The sequence below is a fragment of the Rhododendron vialii genome, chromosome 8a (assembly GCF_030253575.1).
Source record: "Rhododendron vialii isolate Sample 1 chromosome 8a, ASM3025357v1".
NCBI lineage: Eukaryota > Viridiplantae > Streptophyta > Magnoliopsida > Ericales > Ericaceae > Rhododendron > Rhododendron vialii.
The window spans coordinates 1,625,001-1,639,501 of NC_080564.1; the positions used below are offsets into that span (position 1 = coordinate 1,625,001).

Genomic DNA, 14,501 nt, shown 5'->3' on the forward strand with positions numbered 1-14,501 from the left:
CCTCCTTCCATTTCTCTAAAACCCAACTAACCAAAACAACCTCGTCAGGCGACTGTTGTGGCTCTATGGGCCTCCTTCCGCAAGCTACTTCAAGTATGAATACACCAAAAGCAAACACATCAGTGCTTGTGGTTGACTTTCCAGTTGTAGAAAGCTCTGGAGCAAGGTACCCAATTGTCCCCACAACATTGGTAGTTTTGAGGTTTGCTCCATGATCGTATAATCTAGCAAGCCCAAAATCCCCTAGCCTTCCGTTTAGATCAGCATCCAAGAGAACGTTACTAGCCTTAACGTCTCTGTGAAGAACAACTTGGTCCCATTCTTCGTGCAGATATAGAAGGGCGGATGCTACTCCTCTGATGATATGATAACGTTGTGCCCAATTGAGGATTGGCTTTTCATTGCTAAATAGGAACTTGTCAAGGCTTCCGTTCGGCATATAATCATAGACCAAGAGCAGCTCTCCCTTCCGCCGGCTATAGCCAAGGAGCTGCACCAAGTTCCTGTGCCTTAGCCTTCCTATGCTAGCAATTTCAGCCACAAATTCCTTCATCCCTTGTTTTGAATCATGGGAGACTTTCTTGACTGCAACTTGTTCCTTCGAATAGGGAAGTACTCCTCTATAAACCTTTCCAAAACCTCCTACTCCAAGAAGCTCTTTGTCAATGAAACCTCTGGTAGCTTTGAAGAGATCCTTATAGGAAAACCTATGAGGGCCATATTCCCTCTCCCAGTCTTCACGTATTTCTTCATACTTTTTCCTCCTCAACACGTAAAATGTCCCTGCAATTGTGATGGTCAGCCCAACGACGAGTACTATTGTCACTGACACTGTTATTCTTAGACCTGTAATTCCTCGACTGGGTTTTCTTTGACGAGGAAGTGAAGGAAGCTTTGAAATTTCTAGGCCCTGTGCTTTCCCACTTTTATTGAAGCTCCAACCAAGAATATAGTGGTTCCCGGAAGCTATTCCCGTTGCAGCAGCGAAACCAACATACATGGAATCCAACAGAATTGAAGAAAGATTGATGTGTGTTGACAGGAGAGACTGATCTGGTTTTGGGCTTGAAATAGGAGCTAGTGTAACATTGAGTACATTCTCAAACCCATCATACTCTATCCAAACTTGCGTTGGACTACCACTTATAAGATCCAAGCTCCGGTTAATTCCTTCCTCGTTGGAGTAATACGTGACTGTCGCAGATACATTTGATATGAAGCTGTTAACATCAATTCCAACATGGTTACCGTCTATATCATTGAATTCATGATTCTGAAAGGTATCGAGCTCAATTGCCAACAGATTGTTGGAACGGAGCCCATTGTCAGAAGAATTGAAGAGCCCAAGATACTGGCCTCCTTGGGCTTGGGTGAAGTTCAAAGATGGTGAGATCGCAAAGGCCATTCCATCACCACTCAGATTTGCTCTCTCAGGAACAATGGCAAAAACAAAATGGGTGGAAAATGAAAGATCTTGGGTTAACATGGACGAAGATGTGTAAAATCTTACAGGACGCTGGTAGAAAGCACGACCGATTTGAAATATTGAACTGTTGGTTAGCTGCAAAAGTCCATTGGAATGGATTTTTGCACCCCCATCAAGGAGAATATTGGTTCCATTGAAGCCATTGTATACGAACTGGTTTTCATCTACAGCTATGACCAAGGTATTCAAGCAAACATATGAAAGTATCAGAAAATAAACCGATACTGCTTTGGAAGTCATAATAATGTCGGGAAGAGCTTCTTTTTTGTTTTTTTGGGTAAATTCGGAAGAGCTTCTTGCTTGCAGCAATGGATGGTTAGTTTTGTTTGGAAGATTAGATTCTTCTTTTCTTTGTTACTATTATTAAATATCAGGGACTCCTTCCAAGGGTATAACGGGGATTCGGGGAGTCAACAACGGCTGCTGGTCAGGTCAGCTAAAGAAAACAAAAGTCTTTGAGTCAATGATAATAACTTCACCCTGATTAAGTTAAATGAATAAACAAGGATCATCTCCGTTACATCCCAGCTAGAGTTTTTAGCAGGAATTAAACTCTGATGTATATGCCTCAATTTGGTTGGTATTTCTGTGCTAAGGCTCCGTTTCGGAAACCTTCTTAAAAAATAAGTACTTATTTTGCCATTTCTTATTCAAAAAATAAGAAGGGTCATTCCACAAAATTCAAATAAAAAGTTCATTTCACATTTTCAAACTCAAAAATAATGTAAATGAAAAAAATTTTTTTATTTTTTTTGCACCGTATTAAAGATCTCAACGAGATTTATCAAACAAGATCCATAGTGGTAGGAAAATTATTTGCTTAAACACATGATTTTTGAGCTTGATGTTGCTTTATACAAAAAATAAGACTGTTGCTATAATAATGGGCGCCGGCGGAGGGAAATCGTACCGGCGGTCGCGCCGGGCCGTCTCCGGCCACCGGACGGCCGATCCTAGCCGTCCAAAAATTCTACAGAAAAAAACCAAGGGGGCTCACACGGGAATCAACGGCATCCGAGGTGTGTAGGGTGCTTGATCCGAGCACCATTTTTCCGCGTATATATGATCAAACACCATATACGGAAAAGGGGTGCTCGGATCAAGCACCCTACACACTTCGAATGCCGTTGATTCTCACGATGGCCCCCTCGTTTTTTTTTTTTTAGAATTTTTGGATGGCTCGGATCAGCCGTCCGGTGGCCGGAGACGGCCCGGCGCGGCCGCCGGTACGATTTCCCTCCCCAGCCGATCGGTACCTATATAAATTCTTCCAAGATAAGTACCAACCTTCTTATTTTTCGGAACAAGCCTTCTTATTACACAAAAAATAAATTCTTATTGTGTTTCTGGAACACAGTTTAATTCCTATCCAGCTGAATTTTGACGTGTTGCAGTAATTGGTGATGAAAAGCCGTAGGATTTACGCAGTACTCTCTTTCAAATTCGATATATAAGGAAAGGCTAGCGTGAATCTTGTTTGTAATCAATTGGGGAACCCGAAAGTCATTATGTTGTGCTTGGTGTGTCCATATCAATGGTTGGAATAATGAGAATTCAGACCATTTTGATTTTGAAATAGCTATTCCAGACTTTTCCATGACAGTGAGCACTTGACAAGGCACTACAAATACTCAAGCAGTCGATAGACAAAACTAATCCAGTGGGTAGACCAAATTAGTCTCGTGGGTGGAATAGACAAAACTAATCTAGTGGTAGACCAAATTGGGTGGAATGTGAGACACTATCTTGATAAGACATGAAAATTTGTCAGGATACTGAAAATGTGAGATAGCTCTCGGTGTTGAAGACTTTTCCAATAGGGAGGTCACAAACAAAAAAGTACCAAATTTCGCCCATCAAATTCATCTATTCAATAACAGGTGCGGTACCCGCGCGTAGGGCTGCAAACGATCCGAGCCGCTCGCGAGCGGCTCGGAGCTCGGCTCGATAACGGCTCGGCTCGGCTCGGTTCAAGACAAAAACGAGCCGAGCTCGAGCTCGAGTCCTGAGCTCGTTTCATAAACGAGCCGAGCTCGAGCTAGTCGAAACTCGGCTCGAATTGGCTCGCGAGCTCGATTATATAATATATTTATATATATATTTATATATATATATTTTTACATATTTATATTTATTTATATATATATTTATATATATTTGTTTCATAAACGAGCCGAACGAGCCGAGCTCGAGCTCCGAAAATACCTATCGAGCCGAGCTCGAGCTCGAGTTCTGCAGCTCGTCACGAGCTCGAGCCGAGCTCGAGCTCATTGTTTTTGAGGCGAGCCGAGCCCGAACATGCCGAAACTCGGCTCGGCTCGGCTCGATTGCACCGCTGCCCGCGCGCACAGGGCCAGCTCGTAAGTTTTGGAGGCCGAAAGCGAACCTCTTGAATGAGGCCACCCTATAATTTCATATAAAAGTGGTCTACAAAGAGTCATAAAAAAAAAATCAATACAAAAGATTTACCATACCTCAAAATCAATCATTTGAAAATTATTTTTCTCGCACTTTTTGCTGCAAACGCAATGATTAAGTCTCCATAGTCAAGCTTCTTCTCCAATTCCTTATCGATAGACAATATAGCCAATCCATTTAATTTTTCTTGAGACATGGTTGACCGAAGATAATTTTTGATCAATTTCAACTTTGAAAAGCTTCTTTCCCCCCGATGCAACTGTAACTGGTATAGTCCACAATTTGGGCCTATTTTGTGGCTCTTAAATTTCAATTGGGCCTATTTTGTGTAAAAGAGGCTAGTGTAATTTTTTTTTGGACCATATATACATACATATATATATCGGGGCGGTTTCGGGGACACCTAAAAAAATACCTAAAAAAATACCTCATAGTTTCCGATCAAATTTTGATGATCTGAGCCGTTCAATGTGATCAGAACGTGATTTTAAGGGTACCCATGAGAATCAACAAAAAAAATGACCGGAAAGGGCTTGATCCGAACAGTTTCGAATAGTTTTTTATTGAACGGTTCAAATAAAAATTGCTCAAATCAAACCTTTCCCGGTCATTTTTTTTGCTAATTTCTTGAGGGCACCCTTAAAATCACATTCTGCACACATTGAACGGTTCGGATCATAAAAATTTGATCGGGAACTATGAGATTGAGATTATGAATGTTTTTTTAGGGTGTCCCTTGAACCGTTCCGTGTGTATATATATATATATATATATATATATATATATATATAGGAATCCTAAAAATTTGGAGGCCCTCGTTTTTAATTTTTTTCGGGGGCCAGAAGCGCCCGCTTCCCTCGCCTTGGCTATAAGCCGACTTTGCGCGCGCATTACATATGAGAGCATGAATATGTTTAATGATATTAATTTCTCATCGATGCACTATTTAACTTTTAGTGTGAAAATTGTATTACTCCCTTTGTCCCCAAAAAAGAATACAATATTCTATTTTGATCTGTCTCTTAATCATAAAGAAAGTTAATAGATAAAAGTTTGTACAATTATCATTTTGTCTTTTTAAAAAGTTAATATATAAAGAGTTAATGGGTAAAAGAGGACGATAATTTTGAAAAGTGAAGTTAAAAGTTGACGTAAAAAGTGTAATAATAATATACTTTTAATAAATTGAAATTACGAGGGTGGATAATTAAAAAGAGTGCGGATGTAAAAGATAAAGTTTAATGTGAGGAGAAGTTTGAAAGATTTTCTAAAGTTGTAAAGTGAGATTTTCTGAAGTTGTAAAGTGAAAAAACCAATAGAGGAAGAGAGAAAATTAGTGGCCAAGATGGATTTTTGTGAGAGTTTCTGTTTTTTTTTTTTTTTGTAAAGGAGAATGCGCGGCATGTCACGTCACGTGCTTGGTATATACTGTACAGATAGATTCTCCACTTTTTCCTTCCAAAAATACCCCTCCAAAAACACTTGGACTAACAGTCCGGACCCAAAGCAAAAAATACGCTTGCTTTGCCCCGTTTCCATTGGACGGACGCCGTTCCCAAACGACACGCAAATTCAAAAACCGAACAGCGCCCAACTTCCACCCCTCCAAACCGAAGTACTGAAACTGAATCCGTTTCTCAGACCGTTGCCCCCAGACTCACTTGTATTGAATTGACAACCCTTTGCGATTGTCAGAATCTCTCCGTCAGCCATTGCCCACCGGCCATCGCCCAGAATCTACTTCTGCAGCAGCTTTTGCCTTACATACCGTAAGCATCCCCTAAATGTATCAACACAATTCTGATTTCTAGATTAGACTGTAATACATTTAGACAACAAATTCTTATTGCACTTAAGTTGTTTGATGAAATGCTTCTGAGAATCAGAAATATTCCAATTCCCTATTTGTCTTAGATATGAGTGTACTCCTCAATCAGCCCTATTTTGTGGTCCATTTCCTGATTCATTTTGTTTTACCCATCGGATATATAGTTATTGTTTTGGGCCCTTCCTTTTCCTTCTTCATCTGCATTGTTCCATAAATAGTATGCTCTCTGTGATTCCCCTGCAATGTGGGCCCTTGTTATTTGTGTTATATTTGCGTAGTGTAGATTAAAAATCTTCAGCAAGTGTTTTGATTTCCAACAACAACAACCCCCCCCCCCCCCCCCCCCCCCCCCCCCTCTCAATGTAGTCCTCAAATGAGTTCTTCAGATGGGAGTTATATGCATGTTACACTATAAATGATTTTGCTTTTCTTTATTCAGGAAAGAACATTGCTCCTACTTGTTGCCCACGTAGAATTTAGCATTTCGGGAAACTTGTCCAACCAAAATTTTTTTGAAGTGCATTATGCTTCTTTCAAGACGAATTTTGGTCATCTAAGTGCTGCTCTACGAAGCCATGGATTATGATACTGAAACATGGAAGGCCGGAAGGCACATAGTAAGATTTATTCTTGCTGTAATATTTTTCTTTATGCTGTCTTGAGTCTATTTCAGATTGATTGCTTGTTCTTCATTCCATGAGTTAATAGCACATCGAGGTGTTGCAGTAATTGGTGATGCAACGCACATAACGGTGCCTCAAGCCACCAAATAATTACTCAAACGTGTACACCATAGTCGGACTCAAAAGGGATTAGCCCAAAAAAATTTTGCATTCGCGCCCAAAGCTCCCTCTCGATCACTTTACTTTTCCCTCTTATACTCTGCAGCAGAGCAAGCCCTAACAAAACCGCTCTCTCTCCGCGGCAGATCAACCATCGCTGCAGCTCTGACCTGGTATGTCCCTCCCTCCCTCCCTCGCACGCCCCCACGTTGAGTCGAAGTATTGTACTATTTCTATGGTTTTCTTATCTGCGTGTTGATTTTGTTTTTGGACTTCGATGGTTTCTTTTTGGTCATGGGAAACAAATGGGATTTATATCTCGATCTTCTTTAGTTTGATTACTCTGATAACTATGTGCTGTATATTTTTGTTTAAATCAGGATGGATATAATAATCTGAATGCCTGGAAAGCCTTGACGGAGACGTCGGCGTGGGAAGGGAAGGGGATATTCCCATCTTTTTTCTTAGTAAAAACTGTACTGTATGACTTAAGTTTTTTGTTTTTAGTGTTCAGTTGAACCTGTTGGTCCCATCTATTTCAATATTCTGCTACACATTAAGGTGCCAGGAACTGCTTTATTTTGGGCGACAATATATCTGAGTAACTGGTTTTATACATGGAGCTAACGCAATAATGCGCTGAAAGAATGACTGGTCAGATGAACTGTTGTATGTTCAGAGTGGCCAACTGCACACATGCAGCATTTCCTGTAGTATAAACAAGTGCGATACCCTGTTTTTTCCTCTATGTGTTTGATAAAATGTCTGACAGAAACTTTGTACTTGTGTTTGGACTCTTTTGATCTCGTCTCATAATTGATAGCTGGGTTACAACGACAAAGTATGCGAATGCGTTTGGGTCTACATACCTGTTTCTCCTTTTTTTTCCTACCACGTAGATGTGAACGGAAAACCAAAGGCATGAATGGTTGCTCGTTCGTGCAAGGACTAGGGTTACAACTCATTCAATTCAAAAGTTATTTGGACAAGAAATCTCTATTTGACTATTGTATTTTTCCTTTTGCAAGGGTAACGTGGGGACGGAGCTCCATTCAATCCAAAAGCTTATACAGGATGGGTTCCAGTGATGAAGAGGATAACACCCAACAACGCAAGAAAACTAAGAGTAGAGGTTCAACAACCCTGCCAGATATTATAAAGGCTAGGTGTTCTGGTGTGAAGAAAGTCATTGAGTATAACGAAAGAGGTCAACCGATTGGGGTAAATAGAGCAAAGTACGCCAGTTATCTTGGAGTTTTGGCAAGGACAATGGTTCCTATATCTATTCCTAATTGGTTTAAGGTGACACCTGAACTAAAAGCTAAACTATGGAGCAGTGTTGTGTTTTTAGAATTCAATTCAGCATCTCTTCATTATGTAGGCATTTTTTTCCATAATTGCTTAGGCGGCATTCAATGTTGATGAGGGAACTGAGAAGAAAGTCTTATCTTCTATTTGCGAGAAATGGAGGACATTCAAGGGAACTCTTTCAAGGCACATACATAATAACAGTTCAGATCACAAACTCCTTTCAAAACCACCAAAAAAATACAGTTTCGTCGAACAAAAAGATTGGGAATCATTTATGAAACAAAGACTCTCCAAAGAATTTGTGGTCGGTGTTGTCTATCTTGTTTGATTAATTTGTAAGTTCCCGTTTCATATGATCAGTGGTTTCAAATCGGAATACGTATCGTGTATCATTTATTTCATTTTACGAATTGTATTGGGATACGTATCGCGTATCGTAAGATACGTTAATAAGCTAATATACAATAAAATAATAGTTATACTTAATAATAATCTAAAAATTTGGTGTATATTTGAAAAATAAGTGTTTTATGTATGAAAAAATCCAAGTCTCTCAAGTAGGGGCTATCGCATTGAGGCTTTCTGGTGCCTAAGGTTAAGGGAAGAGAAAAAGAGCCATTATCAGATTCACGCAAAACATGATCGAAATACGTTCTTTCTTTTATTCGAGCTTTGGGTTTGGGTTTCTTTTAAATGATTTGGATACTACCGTAATTAGATGAAAAGATCAGAACGTGTTTGGTGTTCCACCCCTTAAAATACGGTATGATTTGTTCTCTGTAAGTAATTGTAGGATACACTGTGAATCGGAATACGCTATTATATCGTAGGATACGCCTCTGTATCGTAAGATTTCTATACAAAAAAGATACGGTCTACAATACGTATCGTTTTTGGAAGGAGACGATACAAATCGTAGGATACGTATCCCGTATCGTAAGATTTTAACAACCATGCATATGATGCATTTGACTTGTCATTCTACTTTGTTTCTTAAAAGAATTTGAGTCAGGATCAATGAAATAGGCAGAGCTTCAACAAATATCTCTGCAGGCTTAGTCGAAAGGGCTATCCAGCTCTTGAGGAAGAACTTATGAGTGTTCACAGATTTTGTTGGTTTATATGTAAATTTCATTAGATAGTAGGTTGGAGTTTTAGTTGAACTGTTGTGTGCGGAATAAACAACATATAATACCTTCTCATATTTGAACTCTTTGTCAACTAATTTTTTGTTTCCTTGTTTGTAGAAGAAGGATAAAAACCAAGCGACTCAAAAGTTAGATAGGAGTTTCATGTGGAAGAAGGCTCGTCAAAACCAAAAAGGAGAGTACAATGATGACAATATAGCGAAACAAGCTGCAAAAATTGTAAAGAACTCTATAATGCCCTGATCTTAGTCTTTTGTTTCGATGAAATTTGATTGTGTTCATTCTTCTTATACAGTAATGTGTGTTGTAGGATGAGATTACCAAACAAGTGGATGAGGGGGTTTTAATCGTGAAAGGAAGCAACAATATCCTAACCATGGCATTGGGTAAGGAACATCCTGGCCGAGTACGCGGTGTGGGACAGTTTGTTACACCAAGCGCTTTCTTCCATGTGCTCAGACGTGGAAATCACTCACGTTGGGAGGAGAGGCAACAATTTCTTGAGGCAATGATGTATCAAATGCAAGCTGAACTCAATGCATTGAGAAGGCACACCATTTATACACCCCCATTTGAACATATTGGTTCGAACACTTTGATAAGTGATGACATAGAGAGTCCACAGCTGCATCCCATTGTGATGGAGACTAGGGCAAGAAGGAAGGATGACTTGCACCCTCCGAACCCGAATCCAAAAGTTAAAAAGGTATCCAAATTTTATTTCTCGTTAGTGTCCATTAATACACATAACTCACTCTTGATGGCCAAAAGTAAAAAAAGGTATGTAAATTTTTTTTCTCGTTATAATTCAATCTTGATGGCTAACATTTGATTTCCTTATTCGTTATAGAGCAAACCATGTAAGTTAGCAGTGAGATCCATTGAAAACATTGTAGCTCATGGTACAATGTATGAGACAGTTTCCAGTGATGAACTACTAGGAGATTCTAATGTCCGCGTCTCCGTTGACTTTGTGATAGTACCATATGCCCATCTTCCCATACCTATGCCAGGAAGTGTGACTCTTGTAGGCGAGGTAGTCGGGTATCAAGTGGCCTGGCCCAAAAACCTCGTGTTGGTTGACGATGAGGTAAAGTTTTTTATTGTTACCTTTTTAATTTTTTGAATGTCTGCTTATCTTTATACTGTGAGAATCATTTGTGTTTAGGGAACGCCGAAACATCTACCAAAACAATCCAACAAGGTGAGAACCACAGATTATGTGCCACATCTGGACTAGAATCCAAAAGTAAAAAAGGTATTTAACTTTTTTTTGTTAATACTTATAACTCAATCTTACTTGATGACTAACATTATATTTCCTTATTCGTGGTAGAACAAACCATGTAAGTTAGCAGCGGGATCCATTGAAATTCGATCGGGAAAGGGAGGTCCTTATTTTATTAAGTTAAAGTGGTCCTTGGGAGAAGGGAGGTCCTTATCCATATATATATATATATATATATATATATATATATATATATATATATATATATATATGATTGGTTGAGTTTGATTAGGTAAAAAACGAACATCTATATGGTAACTTCGGCAGCATTCTTCATCGCCATCTGTTCAACAGGTGCCACCAATTTCACCCCGAAAAGGTAACTTGGGTACAAATTCTGGCTGTATGTTATCCCATATTGGGTTATATATGGGCGTGTTTGCTATATTTAGGGTTTTTGTTTGGGTTGGCTATGTTTTCGGATGTATATCATATATGGTTATATATCCAGAATTACTCGACTGAGTTTGATTAGTGAAACCAACCATAGAGCGATGTATATGAAAGAACCCAGTCCACCACCAGTTATTGTTTTACAACAACATATTGATTGTGGTTTAAGTTTCACTCAGTGGAAAAAGGGTCGATGTTGATTGGGAGTGTCTATCACCGATAGAGTTATATATGATTATTTATGGCTGCATATATTTGGTTATTTATGCTTGTTTTTGCTTTGCTCTGTGGGGTGCACATATAGGGTTATATATGTTAGATTTTTTTCGCAATAGTAGACGTAGCGCAAAACATAGTTAGGGTTTGGTTAGGGTTCGCAATAGTGGTTATATATGTTTATACATCCACTATTACTCCGAAAAAAGGTCTGAGGTTGATTGGGTGTGTCTATCACTGATAGGGTTATATATGATTGTTTAGGGCTGCACATATTTGGTTATATATGTTTGTTTTTGTTTGTCTGTGTGGGCTGCACACACACACACACACACACACACACACACACACACACACACATATATATATATATATATATATGGTTATGTATATTCGATTTTGTTCGCAATAGTGGTTGTAGACCATTTTTTCAGTTTAAAGTGAGTAAATTGGAGTGGTGGAAAATAGAACAATGCTACGACCACTAATCTATCACAAGAAGTGGAGCTCACATATAACGCCAGATGTGAATTTTTGTCACATGAAACTAAATTCCAATGGTGCTGAACATATAACATTATATTTGAGTTTTTTTTCCCGTCTATATGGTTTATATGGTTATATATCAGCTTATGGCATCTTTTTTTATTGTAATATATGGTTATATATCCATATATGTACTCAATTAACTTGAATTCTTTACTGAGACATGTGGTCATATATCCATATATGGTTATATATGACAATCTGCCATTGGTAACTATATAAAGTTAGTTTTTTAGTTTGTTGATGTTGAAAATATAACGTTATATTTGAGCTTTTGGTCCCGTTTACGTTGTAGATGAGCTTCTGTACTGAGACATATATGGTTATATATCAGTTTCTGTGATCTTTTTTATTACAATGAAAACATATAATGCATCTGTTTAACTCTTTCCTTATTTGTACAAAAATTACAAGACAGAAGAGGGCGAGGGAGAAGAAGAGGAAGAAATTAAAGAATATTACGAGGAACAAGACAGTAGTTAGTTAGGGAACACATGTAATGGTTGACATACACAACATATTGTTGAATCATGGAATCATGTCTATATGTGTATTATTGAAATACCAATTCAACTGTATTTGCTTCGTCCAACTTTTGTTGGTCCATCGTTTTCAACATCACAAATTGCATATGCTAGAGTGAATAACCTTGCACATAAAGGAGAACATGTGCCAATTGTATACTTTTATTATTCCATATAAAAAGGAGGACATATAACAAAAAAGAACAGATTTGGACATATAACAATATATGTCAAAAATAATGGCATGATATGTGGATGTTATTGGTATATAATAGAGTACAGAGTTTGACATATAACCATATATGACAGTTATAATGGCATAATACAAAAATTAGATGCTCACATATAGTATTATATGTGCTTATATTAGCGCAAAACAAAGTTCAGATTTGCAAATATGTAAATATAACCGTTTATGTCTAATATATGTGTACGTTGAGAACAGATTTGGACTTATAACCATATATATCAGAATTGGTGGCATGATATGGAGTTCAAATGTACACATATATCATTATATTGTTCTCGTATTGACATAAAAAATCAAAATGATGAAGAAAAATAAAGGAATATTTAAATATATATCCTCTTTATCCATGTCATGTAAGAATTCATCATGCCCTTTTTTATGCTTATATTTTCATCCTCTTAGTGTGTGAATTACCTTTCTTACACTTTCATTATGATATACATATATTATGTTTATTATTTTTCTAATTTAGTGGGATTAATTGGATTGGATTATTTTCCCAATTTAGTGGGATTGGATTGGATTGATTTCCTAATTCAGTGGGATTTGATAAATTTTAATATGATTGATTACTTTTATTTTTTTATCCTATTACTTTTATATTTAAAATTAAATTGCATCAAAACAGTCATAATTCGTGATTTTTTTGGTAATTTTAATATGATTGATTACTTTTATATTTCAATGATAATATTTGGAGGTATGTCATGTTTATTAAATCGGTTTCAAGCTAGATTACGAATGGTCATGAAACGTTGAAATTGATATGATAATTTATCTATGAAACGCTAATCACGATAACACCTGTTTTGATGGTAATTTAACCATATTTCATGGATTAAGATCAATTTTTTTAGGAACATGACATGATAAATTGACCACATCTTTGCATGTTTTCTTCATTCTTAGAGTTGGCCAACCAGATAACAAAAAGTCATATTTTCCGTTGATCTTATTACACGGAATATAGCTAAATTACCATAAAAAAAGAAATAACATAACATACTCAAATCGTTACATGGTTAAATTATCATGACATTACATGGTTAAATTATCATGAAGATTACAACGTGAACACGATAAATATCCCATGATTCGAACAAATATTTCATGGTTAACAGTTCAAATGATTTATGAAATGAAAATAACAGAGAATCATATTTTCTCAACGGTTTCAATTTCATAGTAAACAGCCAAACAAGAAATTACAGCAATAAACAAGAGTCTTGAAAGAGAAACTCTAGCAAAGGGATTTCCTCTAGAACCCAGTTAAATTGAATGGGAGAAGTTGAGAAAATCCTGAATAAATTGAACCAAAATAGCTCTCAAATTATCGAACCAAAACATGAATAAATCGAAAAACGTGAATAAATCGAACCAAAATACACATCGCAACCAAAGCGCAGCCCTCGCCGACCACCGACGAATGTTTTATGGCCACTGATGACCCTCGACAGATCCACTCCAGGTTCGGCAACAAGTGGGCCACCATCGCCAGGTTCCACAACAGCCGGTCGAACAACGTGATCAAGAATCACTGGAACTCCGTGCTCAAGCGGAAGCACGCGACGGTGGCGATCGACGGTGTCAAGGAGCGCGACGGTCGGAGAGGCCACTCTCTCCAAAATCTGCAAATATGGAAATGGGATTTGGGGGGTGGGGGATGTTGTTTATTGATTTTCCCAAAATTTATGGGATTTGTTGGGTTGATAATCTTGGGATCCAAATTTTTCGGAATTGAACGGAAATCGTGATAATCTCGCGAGGATGAAAGGGATTAAGGTTTCGTCCCTAATTTCAACGATTTTATATATATAATGGGATAAAAAATTAGTACGAGGACAAAATCATAATTAGTTCAAAACGGGAGGACGAAATCTTAATGTTGTTAGGCTTCTAGGATGGATAATTAAGCCTCCCAAAAATAAATCGACTTTGGATCCGGATGAATTTGTCAATAATTATGAGATCCACGTACTATATGTTCCAGAAACAGTAGGAAAAGTCTATCCATTATCTAGAAAGTGACATACACTTTCCCCCCATTTTGAACAAATGACACCATAAACCTTATAAACATATATGGGAATGACTTCGGTGTCCCCGGTCATTTTAGAGACACCGTAACTTTCGGCATAACAAAACCACTATGAGCATAACTAAAATCTATTATGAGCATAACCAAAACCATTATGAGCATAACAGAACCATAACAAGGCATAACATGTTTGTTATGCCTTGGTTAGGTTTGGTTATGCCTTGGTTTGTTTTTTGGATATTCTTTGGTTATGCCTTGTTTGGATTCTGTTAT

The 14,501-nt window shown here is 37.7% G+C and overlaps 2 protein-coding genes across 4 annotated transcripts in view; one reads left to right on the forward strand and one right to left on the reverse strand.

Annotated features, from left to right (window-relative positions):
* LOC131298262 (L-type lectin-domain containing receptor kinase SIT2-like) overlaps positions 1-1,833 on the reverse strand; it is a 2,578-nt gene extending 745 nt beyond the window's left edge. The window contains exon 1 of the mRNA XM_058323626.1: positions 1-1,833. This exon is cut by the window's left edge and continues 745 nt beyond it. Coding sequence (XP_058179609.1) covers positions 1-1,726 — 1,726 coding nt within the window. The 5' untranslated portion in view covers positions 1,727-1,833.
* Positions 1,834-7,889: 6,056 nt separating this feature from the next.
* Positions 7,890-12,002, forward strand: LOC131298263 (uncharacterized). 3 transcript variants are annotated; one of them, XM_058323629.1, is made up of 7 exons: positions 7,890-8,129; positions 8,826-8,924; positions 9,079-9,192; positions 9,284-9,679; positions 9,824-10,063; positions 10,142-10,231; positions 11,835-12,002. In XM_058323629.1, exons 2-6 carry the CDS (start codon positions 8,919-8,921, stop codon positions 10,211-10,213), a joined length of 828 nt encoding a protein of 275 aa, XP_058179612.1. In that variant the 5' UTR covers positions 7,890-8,129; positions 8,826-8,918; the 3' UTR covers positions 10,214-10,231; positions 11,835-12,002. The 3 variants fall into 3 exon arrangements, with proteins under 3 accessions (XP_058179612.1, XP_058179611.1, XP_058179610.1); XM_058323628.1 differs by lacking the exon at positions 11,835-12,002 and adding an exon at positions 10,310-10,335; XM_058323627.1 differs by lacking the exon at positions 11,835-12,002 and having other exon boundaries at positions 10,142-10,274.
* Positions 12,003-14,501: the final 2,499 nt, after the last annotated feature.